The following is a 22,751-nucleotide window of genomic DNA, read 5'->3' on the forward strand; positions in this document are numbered from 1 at the left end:
CAATCAGTGATTAGCTTTTTTTAAAGCCAGCTGCAAATAGAACAATGAATACAACAATCTGATTGGTTGCCATGGGTTATTGGCCATGAGCAAATTTGGCCAGTGTTGATAAATGACCCCCACTGTATCGTGTAGAATTTATCATTATTAAATGGGAATAGTAAATGTCCAATTTCGCCTTGTTACCAAGCTTCTATGTAGGAGTTAACTATTTATATAGGAGGGTTATTCTTGGCCAGACTTCCATTGTCTCAAACTCACTGGCTACAATAGCCCTCCTATTGTGTTGTAATAACTCCCCTGCAACAAGCCAGCACAGGACCTGCCAATGTGATCCGCTAGGGATAGGCACAGATATAATATTCCTAATTTATCGTTAGAAGGGACCCAATAAATTCACTCATAGCCTTGGCCAACAAATACCATGAAGCTATGCCAGGCAGCCATATTCTCTATATAAGTGAAGGGCCCGTGTCTAGGGTACATCTTCATGGGTGGCTTAGTGGCTTTTTTTTTTTTTTTTAAATCCCAGCTCACCCACAGACACTCTCTGTAAACTCTGACAGCAAATGAGTGGGTGCATCCTTTTCCTACCTGATTGGCCCATGAACACAGACTATAGTGCATGCATCCAATAGGAATCCAGCACTGTGTTCGAATATAGTTATTCCCCTGTACTGAGCAGGAATCTGCAGAAAACAATGTACAGGTATGGGACCGGTTATCCAGAATGCTCGGACCTGGTATTTTCTGGATAATGGATCTTTCTGTAATTTGGATCTTCGTACCTTAAGTCTACTAGAAAATCATGTAAATATTAAATAAACCCAATAGTTTGGTTTTGCTTCCAATAAGGATTAATTATATCTTAGTTGGGATCAAGTACAAGGTACTGTTTTATTATTACAGAGAAAAAGGAAATCATTTTTAAAAATTTGGATTATTTGAATAAAATGGAGTCTATGGGAAACGGCCTTCCCGTAATTCGGAGCTTTCTGGAAAACGGGATTCCAGATAACGGATCCCATACCTGTATGCGTATGATAGCCCCTTAAAGGAGAACTAAACCCTAAAAATTAATAGGGCTAAAAATGCCATATTTTATATACTGAACTTATTGCACGAGACTAAAGTTTCAGCTTGTCAATAGCAGCAATGATCCAGGACTTCAAACTTGTCACAGGGGGTCACCATCTTGGAAAGTGTCTGTGACACTCACATGCTCAGTGGGCTCTGAGCAGCTGTTGAGAAGCTAAGCTTAGGGCTCGTCACTAATTATCCAGCAGAAAATGAGCTTCCCCTGTAATATAAGCTGATGCTACAGGGCTGATTATTCAATTCTGATGCTAATTGCACTGGTTTCTGTGCTGCCATGTAGTAATTATCTGTATTAATTACTAATCAGCCTTATATTGTGACATTTCTATTCTATGTGTACTGTATATTGTGAGTGGGTCCCTAAGCTCAGTAAGTGACAGCAGCACAGAGCATGTGCAGTGAATCAGCAGAAAAAGAAGATAGGGAGCTACTGGGGCATCTTTGGAGAAACAGATCTTCACTGCTAAAGGGCTGTGGTTGCCTTGGACTAGTACAGAAGCACAAAATATACAATGTACAACATTTCTACCTACTTCTTTAGTTTAACTTTCCTTGTCCTTTAAATCTGAAGAATTGAATCATATGTTAAAAGGCCACTATACCCTAAATGATTTGCACAGAGAGCGATACAATCGTAATTAATAGACGCCAAGTCACTTTTGTTAGAAGGCAAAGTTTTACTGCTGCTAAAATGTGTTTATAAAATGTTATACAATTAGAGCGACACAGACTGTTCCAACCAGTGATGACGTCTGGCTACACCGGTCGCTGGTGGGGGGGCAGTAAAACCGTGTCACACATTTGTAGGAATACTTGATAATATAATAAGCCTTATACTGTACATTCATATATTAAAGGGGTTTATCTTTGCCAAATGCCCATACGTTGATTCCAGAGGCTAACGATCAATGACTGGATCTCTAGCGAAGGCAAAACCAGCTTATCAATATAAGTGGGGGATATGTAGGGCAATTAGTATCCCCTTGGCTTAAGGGTAGGACTCCACAAAAATTGTCGAGATCCGACAAAACGCATGCGACAAAAATAGGGTAAGAGATAGAATTGTCGCATGGTGTCGCAGCATTGATCCGACGCAACTGTCGGATGCAGACGTGTGGAGTCCTCCCCTAAGACGGGCTTGGAAGAAAGGTGTCGCTTGTTATAATGAAGCAAATTAGCAAATCACACAGTTAAACAAGGCCAATCAGTAAACAGAGAAGGGATATAAAGAGGGGCCTGGCAGCCGATATGAGGTCAGTACCATCTACAAGTGTGAGTGGTCTCAGTCCAGACAACAGATTGAGACTCACACAAGGCTCAAGTATTACAGAACAGCACTAATTTAGCACCGCCCACTAATAAGGCAATTTATTTTGTATATTTCAGTGCATGTAGTCGTGGTATTCTCTGAGATGTACCTAGCAGCGCAGTTACCAACGGCCGAAGATTTCATTCTGGGTTTCACAAGTTTGGTGCCATCCAGTTCAGGAATTTCATGGCCACCTCAAATCCAAGGAAACATGCCTAGAAACAAACGGACACACATACGTGTGAGAGAGAGAGAGAGAGAGAGAGAGAGAGAGAGAGAGAGAGAGAGAGAGAGAGAGAGAGATTCTGGCTTCAGCAAAAAGCTTATTTGTAAAACAAAGCAAAAAAAAAAAAACCAACATACTAAATTATACATTGACATTTAGCATGGCCCTATCTGATCTAGCTAGTTGCTCATACAGACTCCCATTATCTGATCTAGCTAGCTTGTTACCCAGATTCCCATGATATCTTCCAGCAAGATTCCCATGATCTCATCTAGCTAGCTTGTTGCCCAGATTCCCATGATCTTGTGTATCTAGCTTGTTACCCAGATCCCCATTATATGATCCAGCTAGCTTGTTACCCAGATTTCCATGATCTCGTTTAGCTAGCTTGTTGCCCAGATTCCCATGATTTCATCTAGCTAGCTTGTTGCCCAGATTCCCATGATTTCATCTAGCTAGCTTGTTGCCCAGATTCCCATGATTTCATCTAGCTAGCTTGTTACCCAGATTTCCATGATCTTGTGTAGCTAGCTTGTTACCCAGATTCCCAGGATATCATCAAGCTAGCTTGTTACCCAGATTTCCATGATCTCGTGTAGCTAGCTTGTTACCCAGATTTCCATGATCTCGTGTAGCTAGCTTGTTACCCAGATTTCCATGATCTTGTGTAGCTAGCTTGTTGCCCAGATTCCCATGATTTCATCTAGCTAGCTTGTTACCCAGATTTCCATGATCTTGTGTAGCTAGCTTGTTACCCAGATTCCCATGATATCATCAAGCTAGCTTGTTACCCAGATTTCCATGATCTTGTGTAGCTAGCTTGTTACCCAGATTCCCAGGATATCATCAAGCTAGCTTGTTACCCAGATTTCCATGATCTCGTGTAGCTAGCTTGTTACCCAGATTTCCATGATCTCGTGTAGCTAGCTTGTTACCCAGATTTACATGATCTTGTGTAGCTAGCTTGTTGCCCAGATTCCCATGATTTCATCTAGCTAGCTTGTTACCCAGATTTCCATGATCTTGTGTAGCTAGCTTGTTACCCAGATTCCCATGATATCATCAAGCTAGCTTGTTACCCAGATTCCCATGATCTCATGTAGCTAGCTTGTTACCCAGATTCAAATGATATCATCCAGCTAGCTTGTTACCCAGATTCCCATGATCTCATCTAGCTAGCTTATTGCCCAGATTCCCATGATCTCGTGTAGCTAGCTTGTTACCCAGATTCCCATGATCTCATCTAACTATCTGCTTGTTACTGAGAGCCACATTATCTTATCTTGTATAGTTAGCCTGTCTGTACAGCTAGTTTGCCAACACACATGACCCTATCTAATGTGGATAAATTGTCACTGGGATATCTAGTATAAATAATTCTAAAATAACTGGACTTGCTGAGAAATCATTGAAGACGTTTCACTACTCATCCGAGCAGCTTCTTCTGTTCAACTTACTGGTGTGGGAAGTCCTCGGCATATAAACACTTATTTAAGAGTCTTATACAAGAGTTTATATACCGAGGACTTCCCACATTGAAAAAAATGTAATATTTTTAGTGTTATATACAATGTTTATTAGGGAGCTGTGCTCTTTCCTCTTATCAGCAGGGGCGGCTTTTAGCTAAACAGCTCTACAATAGGATTTCCTGGGTTCTGCAAACATGAAGTCTGACAAGTGCAGATAAAATGGCTTCATCCGTGGATGTTCCCTATAATCTCTTCTGAGTTTTATAACAATATGCCAGGGGAGAACCACACAGAGAGCAACTCCTAGCACAATGTTGTTGTCTGACTCCTGATATACTGTATAGTCTGTGTTAGCTTAGGCATGTAGCTATGTTGCACTGGGCATGAGGAGGTGTTACAAATGTGGTGGCTGGGAGATCAGGGGGCACAGCAGTGTTAGGCTATAATGAAAAGTCGCCTGCGGGATGGCACATGCGGCACTTCGTATTCCGAAGTCGCCCGAAGTTTCCTTGTGAGGCATTCCGACTTTGGAATACGAAGCGCCGCGTGTGCCATGCCGCAGGCGACTTTTCATTATAGCCGGCGCAAGACAGGGGGAAGCCGTTCGGGGAAATTAGTCGTCCCAAAGAAGAGGCGATTAGTTGCCAGGCAACTAAATCTCCCCGAATCGCCAGGTGTGCCCTTACAGTGATACAGCAGCCCTGCATAATAGTGCTATGAGAGCAGTGCCGAAGCTCCATGCATTAATACTAACCAAGTAATTAAATCTGTATTATCATTGGTATCACTAGGTTGCACCACTTTTGTATCAACTTGATCCAGCACATAAAGCGGTTTATCTCTTGGACACATATAAATAGTATCACTGAGTTAGAAAGGCTACTGTGCTCCAGCTATAGAATTCTGGATTGTGAGAGCACATCCAGCAACGTGTAAAATGGAATGTACCAACTGCTAAAACTAAAAAGCAATCCTGCCTCTGTGGAAGCAAATGTAGTGATTAGTAAGGTTGAAGGACAGGGCCTGTTAGGGCTGAAACCAAACCCTGCAGATCTGACCTGGTAGGAGAAAGATGAAGACCAAAGAAGCAGCCTGCACAATTCAGCTACAAGGAGTAGCGCTGATTCAGTTGGTCACATTAGTACCACCAGTAATGAAAGCAAGAGGGGTCACTTCTGAACCCCGTACTCAACCGTGTTTATGGTGATCCACAGACAAGTTGCTGTTGGTGGATACTGTACGTGCTCTTACCGCATTAGCAGGGAACGCTCGCAGCATAACTGCCGTGAAGCCTTTGTATAAGGATCCTATGCCTTCTTCTCGGATCAACTCTCGTAAAACGTCCCGGAATCCATTGGGATACTTTCCTGCTGGAGCTTTTATGCAAAAACAGAAATTACAATGAAAAAAGCAAACTAAGAAAACCGTACCCTTAAAATAACAATAACATGAAATTTTTTTTTAATAAAAAATTTGTTTACCCTTAAAAAAAAAAAACACCAGCACACATTTAACTTTACATTCGCAAAGACTTTATTAAGAAATATCTTACCGATACTCCTCTTCTGAAAAGGCGACATGGCGACGATCCATCTGGCGGCGCTCGATTTCTCCTCCCTGCCTTCTATAGGAGATAGCCAGGAGCCAGGGAGGAGAAATCGAGCGCCACCCAATGGATCGTCGCCTTTTCAGAAGAGGAGCGCAAGCGGAGTATCGGTAAGATATTCTTAACAAAAGTTAAATGTGTGTTGGTGGTTTTTTTTTTTTTCGTTAAGGGCAAACAAATTTTTTATTAAAAACATTTCATGTTACTGTTCTTTTAAAGGGCTACTGTCATGGAAAAACATGTTTTTTTCAAAACAAATCAGTTAATAGTGCTGCTCCAGCAGACTTCTGCACTGAAAACTGATTTTTTTATATTTAATTTTGATATCTGACATGGGGCTAGACATATTGTCAATTTCCCAGCTGCCCCCAGTCATGTGACTTGTGCTCTGATAAACTTCAGTCACTCTTTACTGCTGTACTGCAAGTTGGAGTGATATCACCCCTCCTTTCCCCGCCTGCAGCCCATCAGCAGAACAATGGGAAGGTAAACAAATAGCAGCTCCCTAACACAAGCTAACGGCTCCCTGGAAGATATAAGAACAGCACTCATTAGTAAAATCCAGGTCCCACTGCAACACATTCAGTTACATTGAGTAGGAGAAACTACAGCCTGCCAGAAAGCAGTTCCATCCTAAAGTGCTGGCTCTTTCTGAAAGCACATGACCAGGCAAAATGCGCCTACACACCAATATTACAGCTAAAAAAATACACTTGCTTGTTCAGGAATTAAATTTTACATGGTAGAGTGAATTATTTGCTGTGTAAACAGTGTAATTAAGGAATAAAAACAACACCATAAAAATCATGACAGAATTCCTTTTAACTAGAGTAATGAGCCAGAACACTTGAAAATATTTGTAGACATTGAACCCTGCGGAAAATATTACTGGTGCAGTGCTTCATGAGGATACAGGTAATCCGATCAGACAGGTCAAGGCACATTCACAGGCCGGCTGAGTTTACCCCTGACATCTTGTTAATGTAATGTTAGTAATGCTGATTTGCAATGTCTTGTCCTTATGGAGCCCTGAGTTGCACTGGTGACTCTGTAATTTTTATATTTATTTGCAATAATCATAGGAAACACAATTTAAAGGTTCTTTAAAGGAGAACTAAAGCCTAACTAAAGAAGAAGTTAGTAGAACTTTAAAGGAGAATTAAAGCTTAACTAAAGAAGTAGCTAGAAATGTTGTACATTATGTTTTGTGCTTCTGTACCAGCCCAAGGCAACCACAGCCCTTTAGCAGTAAAGATCTGTGTCTTCAAAGATGCCCCAGTAGCTCCCCATCTTCTTTTCTGCTGATTCACTGCACATGCTCTGTGCTGCTGTCACTTACTGAGCTTAGGGAGCCACTCACAATATAGAGTACACTTAGGGGCAGATTTATCAAGGGTCGAATTTCGAAGTAAAAACTACTTCGAAATTCGACCATCGATTTGAAATACTTTTCAAATACTTTTTTTATTGAATTTGGGTATTCTGCGGTCGAAGTAAAATAATTCGATCGAACGATTAAATCATTCGAATCGAACGATTTTATCGTACGATTTTACTTTGACTCCAAAAAAATGCTGTACAAAGTCCCCATAGGCTAACATAGCACTTCAGCAGGTTCAATGTGGCGAAGTATTGAAGTCGAATTTTTTTTAAAGAGACAGTACTTCGATTATCGAATGGTCGAATATTGAACTATTTTACTTCAAATCGAATTGAAAGTCATAGTATCCTATTCGATGGTAGAAGTATCCAAAAAAATTACTTCGAATTTCCAAATTTTTTTACTTCAAGAATTCTCTCAAATTCACTCGACCCTTGATAAATCTGCCCCATAGAATAGAAATGTCACAATATAAGGCTGATTAGTAATTAATACACATAATTACTACATGGCAGCACAGAAACCAGTGCAATTAGCATCAGAATTTAATAATCAGCAAACCTGTAGCATCAGCTTATATTACAGACCAACCTCATTTTCTGCTGGATAATTAGTGACGACCCCTAAGCTTAGCTTCTCAACAGCTGCTCAGAGCCCACTGAGCATGTGAGTGTCACAGACACTTTCCAAGATGGTGACCCCCTGTGACAAGTTTGAAGTCCTGGATCATTGCTGCTATTGACAAGCTGGAACTTTAGGCTGGTGCAATAAGTTCAGTATATAAAATATGGCATTTTTAACAATATTCATTTTTAGGGTTTCATTCTCCTTTAAAGGCTCTGTATACTTTAACAAAGGTCTGGAGCTCCAGGTTTGGTTCACCAGTTAATTTTCACAGCACTGCAGAATATAATATCCCCAACGACATACAGTATATACAGCACTGAAGGATATGAAAATGAAATAATGTTTCTGTATCTCTCGTTTACGCCGCAATTAAATCTGTGCCAGGCAATGAGCAAATCGATGGTGCGACGATGTATTCTGCAATGGGCTGCACGACTAAAACCATTAATTGCACTGTAGCTTTGCTGATTACGAAATGAATAAATGACCCCAATGAGTCACTGTTCCCAGGGAAATTGTAGAGTGTGAGATCAACAGCTCAGTAGGAGGAAACCTAAAAACGGCTGTAAAGTATCTGTACTGTGGAGCAACAGATCGGAACCAGGTCATCATCTCTGCAATTAATCATTCATTGTATCTTATAGAACTCCTGGGGATTTCTGGGTTATCATAGAGATAATTAAGGACTTGGAGGACTAATAGACGCTGTATAGACGTTGTAAATGTAAAGGTTAGGAACCCCCAGCAGGCTCAGACTGGCAAACTGTGGATTCTGGAAATACCAGGGGCTGCACAGACAGTCATTAATTATTGGGCTTGATGGGAGGGGGGGGGGGCCTCTGTGAACCGGCACCAACCAGGGGTACTTTTTATTATAAAGCCGCACCAACTCTTTCTTCTACTTTCCCAGCATTCCTTTGCCTAGGCATTGGCCTGGAGTGCTGAGTCTAAACCAATGCCTGAAGAATAATTATTGTTACATGGGATGGTTGGAAAGTACAAAAAATGGAGGTGTGGTTCGCTCATGAAAAGCCCCCTGGGCCTTTAAAAAAAACAAAAATGCCAGCCTATGGTACTAGGTTAGAGAGTCACTAGGAAGTAGGGATGCACCGATTCCAGGATTCGGCCTTTTTCAGCAGGATTCGGCTGAATTCTTGTGCCTGGCCGAACTGAATCCGAATCCTAATTTGCATATGTAAATTAGGGACAGGTAGGGAAATCACGTGACTTTTCGTCACAAAAGAAGAATTTTTTCCACTTTTTTCCTTTCCTGCCCCTAATTTGCATATGCAAATGAAAATTAGGATTCGAATTTGGTTCGGTATTTGGCCGAATCTTTCACCAAGGATTCGGCCAAATCCCAAATAGTGGATTCGGTGCATCCCAACTAGGAAGTGCTTAACAAATTGGCACCCTCAGTAATAGCGTGAAACAGCATGAAGCAGGACTAAGAATATTAGTTTAAAGAACAGAGAGTCTCCAAGGGTCTTGCTGAAATGGAATAGTGACACCCTCGAGGCTTGAAGAGAGCGCAACTTCACCCACCTGTCTGGAAACGAGATTTTAGCACGTCTGGGGGAATTGCAACAGCCCAGTTAAAGATTCCTGCCATTCCGCCAGCAAAGAGAATTTTCGGAACACTCAGCTCACTTACACTGTAAGGAAACATGAAAAGAAGAATTCAGAGCCGGATCTAAGCCCTGCGGCAGAAAAAAAACATTAAAAAAAAAAAGAGAAGAATTTGCTTCACTAGGGATAACTTGGCCTTGTGACCTAATGCTTGCTTATACAACAAATCAAAGCAAAATATCGGCAAGCTTGTATCATAAAATCCATATACATCAATGGTTGCAAAGCTTTACTTGGCCTTTAACAGGCCTGTTGTCTACGTGGGGGCCATATATTTGCATTTGTTCATATCAGCTCATTTGAGATAAATGTAAAAAGTCAACAATAACAGTAGCATCTTGTGTATGGCCTCCTTTAGGGCAGAGACACTCACTCAGATTCGGGGAGATTAGTCACCCAGCGACAAATCTCTTCTTCGAGACGTCTAATCTCCCTGAACTGCCTCCCGCCGGCTAGGATGTAAATCGCCAGCGGGATGGCACTCGGAGCGATACGTTTTCAGAAGCCACCTGAAGTTCCCCTGTGAGGCAACTTCGGAAAATAAATCGCTCCGAGTGCCATCCCGCGGGCGATTTACATCCTAGCCGGCAGGAATGCAGTTCAGGGAGATTAGTCGCTTCGAAGAAGAGGCGATTTATTGCTAGGCGACTAAATCTCCCTGAATTTGAGTGTGAGGCTCTGCCTTTAAATTAACTTTTAGTGTGCTCTAGACAATGATATTGATAGACAGAGACAGTGATATCTCACTTTTGTTTAGTTTTTTTGAATAATCAGAAGATTTCTAGTTTGAGGTTTCAGCAGCTATATAGTTGCTTGGGTCCAGTTTACCCTAGTTTAGCAACCAGACAAGAGTTTTGAATATGAAGATGAGAGGCCTGAATAGAAAGATGAGTAATAACTGGTTGCCCCCACAGAGCAAATAGATTTTTGCAAACAGGGGCCAGCAACCCCCCCCCCCCCATTTGAAAGCTGGAAAGTGGCAAAAGTCGTCAAATAATTAAATAATAAATTTAAAAAAAAGTGGGGAAAAAAACAAAAAAGAGACCTAGTGAAAACTTGCCACGACTTTTTACAACGTCCTAAAGATTTACTTAAAGTTGAACTACCCCTTCAAAAGTATAAATACAAATAAGAAATGCAAACGATATCCTGACACTGGGTATGAAATGAAATACATTATTTTACTGCATAATTGTCAGTCTGAAATAATGGAATTAATGGTAAGTTGGGTGTGAACGATATGAGTGTATATATATGCCGTTTGTATATATATTTATATATATACTGTATATGGGAGTGTGTATATATATATATGTGTGTGTGTATGGGAGTTTATATTTATGGGTTAGGATGCACAAAGCAATCCTCACAAAGAAGAGCCTTTCATTATACCCCCAGCGTGCTGCCAGCTCTAGCTCCTTGGCGATACTATCCAATAAATAAAGGCTACACTGTTAGCTGGAACTGGCAGTCGGTATGCCTGGATGATACACTGCTGCAACTGTCACTTTCTTATGTTTCCCCCAAAACTAAAAACAGCAACAACTTCTCTAACAATATGCCATGTAGCCAGCGAATATAAAAATATTGATATAATTAGCAGTGTGTGACGTTAGTACCTCGAGACATCACAGCTTTGCAGCATGTTGTTAACCCCTTCCATCCATGAGGTGTGTTTATAAGTGAGAAACATAAAACATTGACTGCAAACTAGGGATGCACAGAATCCATTATTTTGGATTCGGCCAAACCCCCGAATCCTTTGCGAAAGATTCGGCTGAATACCAAACCAAATCCTAATTTGCATATGCAGATTAGGGATGGGAAGGGGAAACATTTTTTACTTCCTTGATTTGTGACAAAAAGTAATGCGTTTTCCATCCTTGCCCCTAATTTGCATATGCAAATTAGGATTTGGATTCAGTTCAGCAGGGAAGAAGGATTCGGCCAAATCCTGCTGAAAAAGGCGCATCCCTACTGCAAACAAAATTGGGGGGGGGGATGGTTAAAGGAGAAGTAAAGGTTAAAACTAAGTAAGCTTTATCAGAAAGGTCTATATAAATACACCAGTAAACCCTTAAAGTAATGCTGCTCTGAGTCCTCTGTCAAAAGAGCTTCTCCAAATTACAAGCGCACACCCTTGCCCTCTTGAAACTAGAATACCTGGTGCCCAGCGAAATAGGGGATCGGCTACCCCCTCAGAATTCCAAACGAAGAAAAATTCACTGGCACTCAAGTAATACTTGCAGGGTGAAACCCTTGCTTTAAATTGATTCAATGCGGCATGCATGTGAATTTTTCTTACTCTGTCAAAAGAAACACATCATTTCTTTCCTTCTATTGTGTACACATGGGCTTCTGTATCAGACTTCCTGTTTTCAGCTTAAACCTCCAGGGCTAGGGCTTGAGCATGCTCAGTTTGCTCCTCTCCCCCTCCCTCCTCCCATCCCTGCTGTAATCTGAGCAGGGAGAAAATCAGGCAGGAAGTGATGTCACACCAAGCTTAAATGGCAGCTTCTATCCTAAACAAACAGAGACAGTGTCTAGAGCTGTTTACTCAGGTATGGTAAAGCATTCTGCAGAATAAATATAGCATTCTAGCTTGCACTATTGTGGCCAATCTGTTGGCAATAAACTGTCTTGGAGCTTTCCTTCTCCTTTAAACCCAGGGTTGCACTTGGGGGCCCACTGTGATTGCTGTCTCAGTGGCCCCCTAATACAACCCATCCCCCTAACACTCATGTACCTTTTTTTTTTTTTACAATCATCCCATTAAAAAAGGAATTGTGCCACAGACAAGCCTCAAATGTTGTTGCATAGATTCCACAGGTGCTGCAAAACTGTAGCCATTACAAAATCTAGTGGGGATAAAAGTTTTCCTGTGCAAGTGGGTGATTAAGCCATTTACTTGTAGCCAACCTGCCCCAGATCCAGTTGATTGTCCACAGAATCATTATCCAGACATTCCACATTAAAGTCTGACACATCATTCCATATAAAACCAGTAATTTCAAAGAAACAAGAGCTTTCATAATCAGCAGCTGTTCTTAAAGGGGAACTATCGCGAAAATGTAAAATGAAGATAGGCTTCCTCATACTGAAATAGGATGTTTTTTAAATACAATCAATTTAAAATTCTGCATCGTTTCTGAAATAATCAAGTTTATGGTCACTATTCCTCTCTCAGCATTTTCCCTTCATTCTGTCTTCATGCAGCAGTTGGGTGTCAGATAGTCAATGACAGTTAGATCCAATATCTCTTATGGGGGGGGGGGACTCCTTTTGAATAGAAGATGTATTAGAGCTCACTCTATTAAAATCTAGGGATGCACCAAATCCACTATTTTAGATTCAGCCAAACTCCTGAATCCTTCGCAAAAGATTTAGCCAATTCCAAACCAAAACCTAATTTGCATATGCAAATTAGGGGTGGGAAGGGGAAAGCATTTTTTACATTTTACTTCCACAATTTCCTTCCCCCCAATTTGCATATGCAAATTAGGATTCGGTTCGGCCAGGCAGAAGGATTCAGCTGAATCCTGGCAAATCCCGAACCGGATCCTGGATTCAGTGCATCCCTATTAAAATCACCAGACATCATGTCTCTCTACATGCAGGATTTGTGCAAAAGGCAGTTATTTTGTTAGATTTTGTTTGTACTGGAATCAGTGAGTGAGCTCTAATTCATCTGCTAGAAAAGGGAGCCCCCCTATAAGATATATTGGATCATTCATCCGACACCCAACTACTGCATGAAGACTATAAACTTGATTATTTCAGAAACAATGCAGAATATTTAATTAATTGTATCTACAAAGTTTATTTCATTATGATGAAGCTTATATTCAATTTTCATTTTCGCGATAGTTCCCCTTTAAAGACGTCGGATATCACTGTTGAACTGGAAATGTTCGTTGCTTTGAAGAAAGGCTGCAGGTTGGTCCAGGACAGAAACCATCAAATACTCTGATTGCATTGATTGATTACCTGTGTCCCTCTGGTGTGAGGACGTTCTTCAGCCATTCGTAGGTCATGAAGTACATTCCACTGGCCGGAACATCTACAAAACAAAAGAAGAGGCTTCAGCCAGGAAACAAAATTGAGAAAACAGCGACCTCTAGTGGAGAAAATAAAAATACAATAGTAGAAAAGATGCAGGTGAGTCGCTACAATGTAAATGCTGCACACTGGTATATGGACTGTAATTATACATTTAATAAACCATTTGTTTAAACTATAATCCTGCCTTAACATGAAAAAATCACTTTCCCCACTTTACCTCTCATAAGTGTGAGCACTGTCCCTTTGTAGATTCCCCGAATTCCGGCTTCTCTGTACAGCTGCTTAGCACAGTCCATTGGGCCTGCATATTTCACCTCTCCAGAGGCAGCCTGGATCTGTAAGACCAAACCATTGTGTGATGCATGGGCTGTACCATCACTTGTACTTCCCTCTCAGTCTCTCTCACACACACACACACGGTCACAAACACACACACACACACACACACAGTCAAACACACACACACAGGGTCACACACATGGTCACAGACACACACAAACACACAGTCAAACACACACAAACACACACACGGTCACACAGAGGGTCAAACACACACACACAGTGTCACACACACAGGGTCACACACACACAGTCAAACACACAGGGTCACACACACACACAGTGTCACACACACACGGTCACACACAAGGTCAAACACACACACACACACTCACAGGGTATGACTCACACACACAAAATCTGAATTATCACAAGGAAGACAGTTATGGTTGGTAGAGTGCAGAGGGAAAGGGATTAAAGGAATAGTTCAGTGTAAAAATAAAAACTGTGTAAATAGATAGGTTGTGCAAAAAAAAAAAAAAGTAATGTATAAAGGCTGGAGTGACTGGATGTCTAACATAACAGAACAGACCAAGATGTGCACATGCTCAGTGTGGTCTGGGCTGCTTAGGGATCGTCACAAATGATCAAAACAGCACAAGTCAAATAATATCTGCCAGAAGCCGATACAGCAAGACTGATTAATAATCAGAATATACAGACTGCACTGGGTCCTGTGTTGTCATGTAATCTAATGTGGATTTTATACTTTTTGTATTGTTTAATACAAACTTTCTCCAACTCTGCAGAACAGTGGCTGCAGCAAAATAATAGTCCAAATAGAATCCCAGTTTATTTGTTTAAATCTGGCTCCATGATCTTTGTCCCTGCAGCTGGAGTTGGAAACAGTAAAGGGGATGTAAAGGCAAAAATAAAATCCAATACAAATCTCTACACAGTCGCCAACTGCTCTACATGGAAACAAACAAAGCTGCTTGAGTTCTGCATGGCTGGGAAGTAAGGCGGGGGCTCCCCCTGCTGTTCATAAGTATGATTGTTTCCCTGAGGAGCAGTTAGGGACAATTCCTATCCACAGCAGTAAATGAAGGGAGAATTTCACTGCATACAGTCAGGTTTCTTATAAAAATGGTACACGTTTTTTAATTAAAGTATATTGGAGATAGGTTTCTTTTTCATTAAAGAAAATAAAAATTGGATTTTATGTTGCCTTTACATGCCCTTTAACCTGCAGCCCTCCAGTTGTATTAATTGATTCTGTTCTTCCCAATGATCTCCTTCCAACCCAAATCTAACCTACCCCCCCTTCTCCTGACACTGTTGCCACCGAGTGTCCCACAAAATCAAGATCACACATTTAGTGTGTCAGAAGGAATCAGGTGACTATACTGAATGAGCTTCTGGATACAATCACTTATGTAGCAGAACTTTGTTACCCTTTCGCTTACCTGCAAGAGGCACTTGATTCGCTCACCTGGAGCCATAATCGCAGTTGTAAACACTCCCGACAGCATCCCGGCAGCAAAGAGTTGTGGGTATCTGCAAACCAACAGGGAATGTTATACAGAGAAGGTTCTCATGACTCAACTATGGATCAGTTATAAACCATAGGGGTACAAATGTTTTTTTAGGAATAAAGTTTGCTCCTCCTCCTTTAATCCTTCTTTACTTTCACTATCATAACGGTAAAAACGTATAAGTCAGCCCGTGAGATCGAAGAGTGTTTGAAGGTGGCCATAGACGTAACAATTACGATCTTTCTTGGAAAAGATTTCAATACGTTTCGTTTCAATACATACGTGTAGAGCTGAATCGTCAGATATACAGAGAGAAACAATACAATTCTACCTGTATCTAATGATTCAGCACTAACAATGGCCGATGTTTGGGTGCCTTCAAAGGCGTCCAATCAAATTTCTGCGGCCAGCCGATCGACCAGCCGACCGATATCCAAGTCTTCTGCTGTTATTGGTTAGCTTGTCTTCCTCCATACACCATCTGAGACAATTTGCAATTGGTTTTCATTTTCTATTATTTGTGGTTTTTGAGTTAGCTTTTTCTTCAGCAGCTCTCCAGTTTGCACTTTCAGCATTTTCTGGTTGCTAGGGTACAAATTACCCTAGCAATCATGCACTGATTTGAATAAGAGACTGGAACATGAATAGAAGAGGTCTGAATAGAAAGAGGAGTAATAAAATAGTAGCAATAATAATACACTTGTAATTTAACAGAGCATTTGTTTTTTAGATGGGGCCAGTGAATGCAAATAATTCAAATACTAATAAAAAATAATCAAAACCAATTGAAAAGCTGTATCACTACATACGCAAAGTTAACGTTAACTTTTAAAGGATAACTAAACCCTAAAAATGAATAAGGCTAAAAATGGCATATTTTATATAGTGAACTTATTGCACCAGCCTAAAGCTTCAGCTTGTCAATAGCAGCAATGATCCAGGACTTCAAACTTGTCACAGGGGGTCACCATCTTGGAAAGTGTCTGTGACACTCACATGCTCAGTGGGCTCTGAGCAGCTGTTGAGAAGCTAAGCTTAGGGCTCGTCACTAATTATCCAGCAGAAAATGAGCTTGGTCTGTAATATAAGCTGATGCTACAGGGCTGATTATTAAATTCTGATGCTAATTGTACTGGTTTCTGTGCTGCCATGTAGTAATCATCTGTATTAATTACTAATCAGCCTTATATTGTGACATTTCTATTCTATGTGTACTGTATATTGTGAGTGGGTCCCTAAGCTCAGTAAGTGACAGCAGCACAGAGCATGTGCAGTGAATCAGCAGAAAAGAAGATGGGGAGCTACTGGGGCATCTTTGGAGAAACAAATCTTTAATGCTAAAGGGCTGTGGTTGCCTTGGGCTGATACAGAAGCACAAAACATAATGTACAACATTTCTAGCTACTTTAGTTAAGCTTTAGTTCTCCTTTTACATACATTATTTACTAATCTGTCTGCACCAGGCTGACTGAGCAAAGCCAACATTTGCATGTGTGTGAAAAAAAATAAGAGGATTAATCAGTAATACTGAGACACGTGAGCTTTAGCTGGGATACCCTTCAATCCTGTCTGCTTTGTATTGTCAGGCCCAGAACTAAAGCTTTAGTTTCTCTCTCTTTCCAAAGTGATGAGGAACAGAAGGCTGGGATGTAAAGTTCACATACAGAGCCCCAAGGTGTAAGACACAGTAATATATTTACTGGCACTGGGACATGAAGAATATTTCCTTAAAGGGGATGTTCACCTTTGAGTTAATTTTTAGTATGATGTAGAGGGTGATACTCTGAGACAATTTGCAATTGATTTTCATTTTTTATTATTTGTGATGGTTTTTGAGTTATTTAGCTTTTTAGCTCTCAAGTTTGCAATGTCAGCAATCTGGTTGCTACGGTCCAAATTACCCTAGCAACCAGGGATTGATTTGAATAAGAGACTGGAATATGAATAGGAGAGGCCTGAATAGAAAGATGAGTAATAAAAAGTAGCAATAACAATACATTTGTAGCCTTACAGAGCATTGGTTTTTAAAGGGGGTCAGTGAATTAGAATTAGCCATTCTATAACATTAACTTAAAGGTGAACCACCCCTTAAACTTAGCTGAATGTAAGGGGTCCCTGACATGCTCCCACACCCCCCTACAGGGGGGTTGGGCGAGGGAGATCAGCGGGCCAGTCCGACCCTGATTAAACCTCAATTTTACATTCCGTGATTTTAAGTTTTCCCTTTATGTTTACACCTTTTTGTGGTCCCACAAATATATATATATTGGATAATGATTTGACATTTTCCCAGATTTCAAATTTTAAACGGTCAGCGCTAATGAAAGCTAAGAGAAAAAATATGATGAAAGAGGGAAAATTCATTTGTATAAAAAAGGAAAACTTTCCAAAAGCCAAATAAAATTTAAGTTACAAAACCCCCCCCCCCCAAAAAAAAACAATAACTGGAAAGTAGAAAATGACTTACGTCAAGATGTCTTCGGGGTGTTTTTGCTGAAGCTTTTTGCCAAGGCCAAAGCCAAAGAAGCAAACGGCAAACATGGGGGTTACCCCGATTATGGGAGCTGCCATACCTTTGTACAAGCCGCGGATACCCTGAAAAGCAAGAGAAAAGCAGGCGAGTATGAGACATGTTTCCTCTGCTAGAGCAGCTCAGTGGAAAGTGATTAACAGAAGCAAATGAATGATGATTTCTCATCTATGATGAATGTGCTGCTATGTACAAAGTAGGGATGCATCGAATCAAGGATTCAGTTCGGGATTCTGCCTTTTTCAGCAGGATTCGGATAAATCCTTCTGCTCAGCCGAACCAAATCCGAATTTGCATATGCAAATTAGGGGTGGGGAGGGAAATTGTGTGAATTTTTGTCACAAAACACGGAAGTAAAAAATGTTTTCCCCTTCCCACCCCTAATTTGTATATGCAAATTAGGATTCAGTTCGGCCAAATCTTTCACAAATAATTTGGGGGTCCAAAATAGTAGATTCGGTGCATCCCTAGTACAAAGACATGGGTTTCTACAGGTCACTACCAGAATCCTTTGCTCCCAAAGACCTATTGTCTCATAGTTGTGACATCACTGATATTTACATGTGACTCGCTCTAATGTTATTGTTATTATTTATATAGTACTAGTTAGTGATGTGCGGGTCGAGAAAAACTCGCACCTGACCCAGACCCGCCCGCACCCGGCTTCCCCCTCCACTTATAGACCCCCGCCGTTGATGATGTCACAATAATGGCAGGGCAGGCGCAAGCCTATAAAACAGGAAATCTGAAGTCAGAAGCTGGCAGTCTAAAGTCGCTGGCGGGGAGAGCAGGCACAAGAGCTCAACTCAAACCCACCCACAAGAGGAGCAACGAGGTCAGCCCAAACCCGTGGGTCGTGCGAGTATGGGGCTGGCTCGCACATCACTAGCACTAATATTCCCAGTGGAACGTAATATCCCTACTGAATTCACACAAAACCCTAGGGCGCCAGGGGCATATGTAGGTTTTTGGAGCATGGAAGGAACACAGGGAAAACATGTAGGCTCCTTCCAGGTGGTACCTATGTCAGAATTGGGGCCCAGCCATGTGAAGAACAGAGCAATTATACAGTGAATAAAGTACCCACTATTAAAAAATATAAGGATATTATAAGTTACGGAGGAATTCCATGACCATATAAAAACACGAGGCCTGAAAGTCGAATGTTTTTATACAGGTCATGGAACCCATTTGGTGACTTCTAATATCCTCATATTTTGCAACAGGGGGTACTTTATTTATTTATTATAATACACAAGTTTCAGTGAGTCATGTGACAGAAATGACATCACTAAGCTCCGATGATAACTGATGACATCACTAAGCTCCGATTATAACAGATGACATCACTAAGCTCCAATTATAACCAATGACATCACTAAGCTCCGATTATAACCGATGACATCCTAAGCTCCGATTATAACCGATGACATCACTAAGCGCCGATTATAACTGATGATATCACTAAGCTCTGATTATAACTGATGACATCACTAAGCACAGCTTATACGGATATAATACAGAAAAGCCATGAATATCTTGTAAATGATATCCTTATAAACGGTGAGTTCTGATGTCATTTCTGTCACATGACTCACTGAAACTTGTGTATTATAATAAATAAAGTACCCCCAGTTGCAAAATATGAGGATATTAGTAGTTACCTCGGAGTACCATGACCTACGGCCTCGTGTTTTTATATGGTCATGAAACTTCTCAGTAACTTATAATATCCTTATATTTTAATATTTTACTTTATTCACTATATAATTTACAGGATATCATGGCTCGTGTGTATTATAATGGGGCTATACAGGGCAGGGGTGATATTCATGTTTGGGTGATTGCCCGGTTATGTCTAAATGAAGGAGATGCTCCCAGAAAGTCAATCAATATTATTATCAATAGAACCGTGACAAAACAAAGGCATAAGTGCACCTTTAACAGAGATTATGAAGGTAACATACCTCATTTACAAGAGTCTTTTTAAAGCAATCAAAGGTTCCCGAATATAAGGGAGTTATCCCCGGGGTCGGCTTTGGTTGGGTTTGAATCCGAACCTAAAAAATAGAAAGATAAAAGATGATCTTGATGCATTTTAAATGGCAATTTAAATGTGTTTATCATCGTGTCTCACGTGCTTTAAAAATCAGATGTAAATATACATATACAGACTGCTTCCCACACTGAGGAATATAAAGAGAGAGCTGATATCAGAGGGGGGGCTATAACAGAGTTGAAAGTACAGGAGGGGGCATTATAATTCCACTTTGCACTGGCCAATATGTTGAGGATACACAGACTAGTGGCTAATATATGCAGGAATGACATGCTGGTAGTGATTACCTACACAAACCTACTAACCTCATCTCCGGCCTTGAGAGCTGCATCCAGGAACTTTCACCCAGATATCAGAGCAACCTGTAACCTTTAGCTAAGGAGCTGCAGTCCATCTGTCCTGCTGTAAATGTCTAACCCAAAGCACCTTCTACCCAATCCTTTGGCTTCTCATTCATGGCCTGTCTCTTTATTCTGCTTCTTTCTCACACTATGGATTATCATACTCCAAAGCTCTAATGGTGCAGAGATGCCCAACATTGATTGTTCTTGAACTAGAACTCCCACAATCCCCTGCACAAACATTTTATGGTTAAATGAATAATTTAGTATGGATTTACCATCTTTAGTAGGGTAATTGTAATTTCCAAGGTGCTTGTGAGGTAGGACTACTATGCATATGGTTTAAGTTTGCTCTGTTATTGTAGGGGTTTCTCCTGTCACCCTTCTTTCCTTATTATAGGGGTCTCTCTCCTATTACAGGGGTTTCTGCTGCCACCGTTCTCTCTCTCTTATTACAGGGGTCTCTCCTGTCACCCTTCTCTCTCTCTTATTATAGGGGTCTCTCCTGTCACCCTTCTCTCTCTTATTATAGGGGTCTTTCCTGTCACCCTTCTCTCTCTCTAGGGGTCTCTCCTGTCACCCTTCTCTCTCTCTCTTATTATAGGGGTCTCTCCTGTCACCCTTCTCTCTCTCATTATAGGGGTCTCTCCTGTCACCCTTCTCTCTCTCTTATTATAGGGGTCTCTCCTGTCACCCTTCTCTCTCTCATTATAGGGGTCTCTCCTGTCACCCTTCTCTCTCTCTTATTATAGGGGTCTCTCCTGTCACCCTTCTCTCTCTCATTATAGGGGTCTCTCCGGTATCCCTTCTCTCTCTCTTATTATAGGGGTCTCTCCTGTCACCCTTCTCTCTCTCTCTTATTATAGGGGTCTCTCCTGTCACCCTTCTCTCTCTCTCATTATCGGGGTCTCTCCTGTTACCCTTCTCTCTCTCTTATTATAGGGGTCTCTCCTGTCACCCTTCTCTCTCTCATTATAGGGGTCTCTCCGGTATCCCTTCTCTCTCTCTTATTATAGGGGTCTCTCCTGTCACCCTTCTCTCTCTCTTATTATAGGGGTCTCTCCTGTCACCCTTCTCTCTCTTATTATAGGGGTCTTTCCTGTCACCCTTCTCTCTCTCTAGGGGTCTCTCCTGTCACCCTTCTCTCTCTCTCTTATTATAGGGGTCTCTCCTGTCACCCTTCTCTCTCTCATTATAGGGGTCTCTCCTGTCACCCTTCTCTCTCTCTTATTATAGGGGTCTCTCCTGTCACCCTTCTCTCTCTTATTATAGGGGTCTCTCCTGTCACCCTTCTCTCTCTCATTATAGGGGTCTCTCCTGTCACCCTTCTCTCTCTCTTATTATAGGGGTCTCTCCTGTCACCCTTCTCTCTCTCATTATAGGGGTCTCTCCGGTATCCCTTCTCTCTCTCTTATTATAGGGGTCTCTCCTGTCACCCTTCTCTCTCTCTTATTATAGGGGTCTCTCCTGTCACCCTTCTCTCTCTCTCTTATTATAGGGGTCTCTCCTGTCACCCTTCTCTCTCTCTCATTATCGGGGTCTCTCCTGTTACCCTTCTCTCTCTCTTATTATAGGGGTCTCTCCTGTCACCCTTCTCTCTCTCATTATAGGGGTCTCTCCGGTATCCCTTCTCTCTCTCTTATTATAGGGGTCTCTCCTGTCACCCTTCTCTCTCTCTTATTATAGGGGTCTCTCCTGTCACCCTTCTCTCTCTCTTATTATAGGGGTCTCTCCTGTCATCCTTCTCTCTCTCTTATTACAGGGGTCTCTCCTGCGGTCACCCTTCTTTCTTTATTACATGGGTCACTCCTGTCATCCATTTTTCCTTATTACCGTGACCTCTCTCTTATTACCGGGACCTCTCTCTTATTACAGGGACCTCTCTCTTATTACATGGGCCTCTCTCTATTATTATAGGGGTCTCTCCAGTCACACTTGCCATTCCCTGTGCAGACCTTTTCCTGAGGAAGTCTATTATGACACGTAGTGTTTCCCTATTGGCTTACTTACAGACAGACAGACAGACACTCAGTCAGTGGTTACAAAACTACAACTCCCAAGCGCCTCTAAAAATCAGCTTTGCAGTGTTGAACAGGTGCTGAGCTGCAGTTGAGAACAGCTGGAGGGCCGCCTCTCATACACCCCTAACTTATCCAGTTCCTCACCTTTATAGTATCGAGCGGGTGACCGGCAAACACCAGGCAGACCCCTCCGAAGCCGCCGGCAAAGAAGTTCTTCATGGGACTAATGGGCTGCGGTTGCTTGGCCATCGTGAGATCGCTGTGGGTTAAGCCAAGGCCGGTCTCCGCTCAGTGAAAGGCACCTCTCGGGCACGGGGCAAATACAACCACCCCGACCTTTGCCCTACTTCACGCTCCAACACAACGGATAGCCAATAGTAGCAAGGAACGAAGGAACCTTCTACTAACCAATCATCGGGCCTCCTGTTGGATAAACCACGCCCTTTTCTCAAATTGACACAATAACCCGCGTATCCTCACTCACTGCTACAATAGCCACGCCTCAGCCTGGTAGAGTGACAGTTCGGAAGCCTGAGGCGCCATATGTGAAGCTGGCAGACGAGTTCATTCATTTGTACT

At 41.6% G+C, this 22,751-nt stretch overlaps 1 protein-coding gene across 1 annotated transcript; it reads right to left on the bottom strand.

Annotated features, from left to right (window-relative positions):
* Window positions 1-1,755: 1,755 nt before the first annotated feature.
* slc25a20.L (solute carrier family 25 (carnitine/acylcarnitine translocase), member 20 L homeolog) lies at window positions 1,756-22,503 on the bottom strand. The gene is given in 9 exon segments (NM_001086950.1): window positions 1,756-2,622; window positions 5,354-5,478; window positions 9,262-9,371; window positions 13,333-13,405; window positions 13,625-13,742; window positions 15,153-15,243; window positions 17,689-17,816; window positions 19,719-19,811; window positions 22,317-22,503. Coding segments are annotated over 9 exon segments (906 nt in total). The 5' UTR covers window positions 22,422-22,503; the 3' UTR covers window positions 1,756-2,559.
* Window positions 22,504-22,751: the final 248 nt, after the last annotated feature.

Source organism: Xenopus laevis, chromosome 4L (assembly GCF_017654675.1).
Source record: "Xenopus laevis strain J_2021 chromosome 4L, Xenopus_laevis_v10.1, whole genome shotgun sequence".
NCBI lineage: Eukaryota > Metazoa > Chordata > Amphibia > Anura > Pipidae > Xenopus > Xenopus laevis.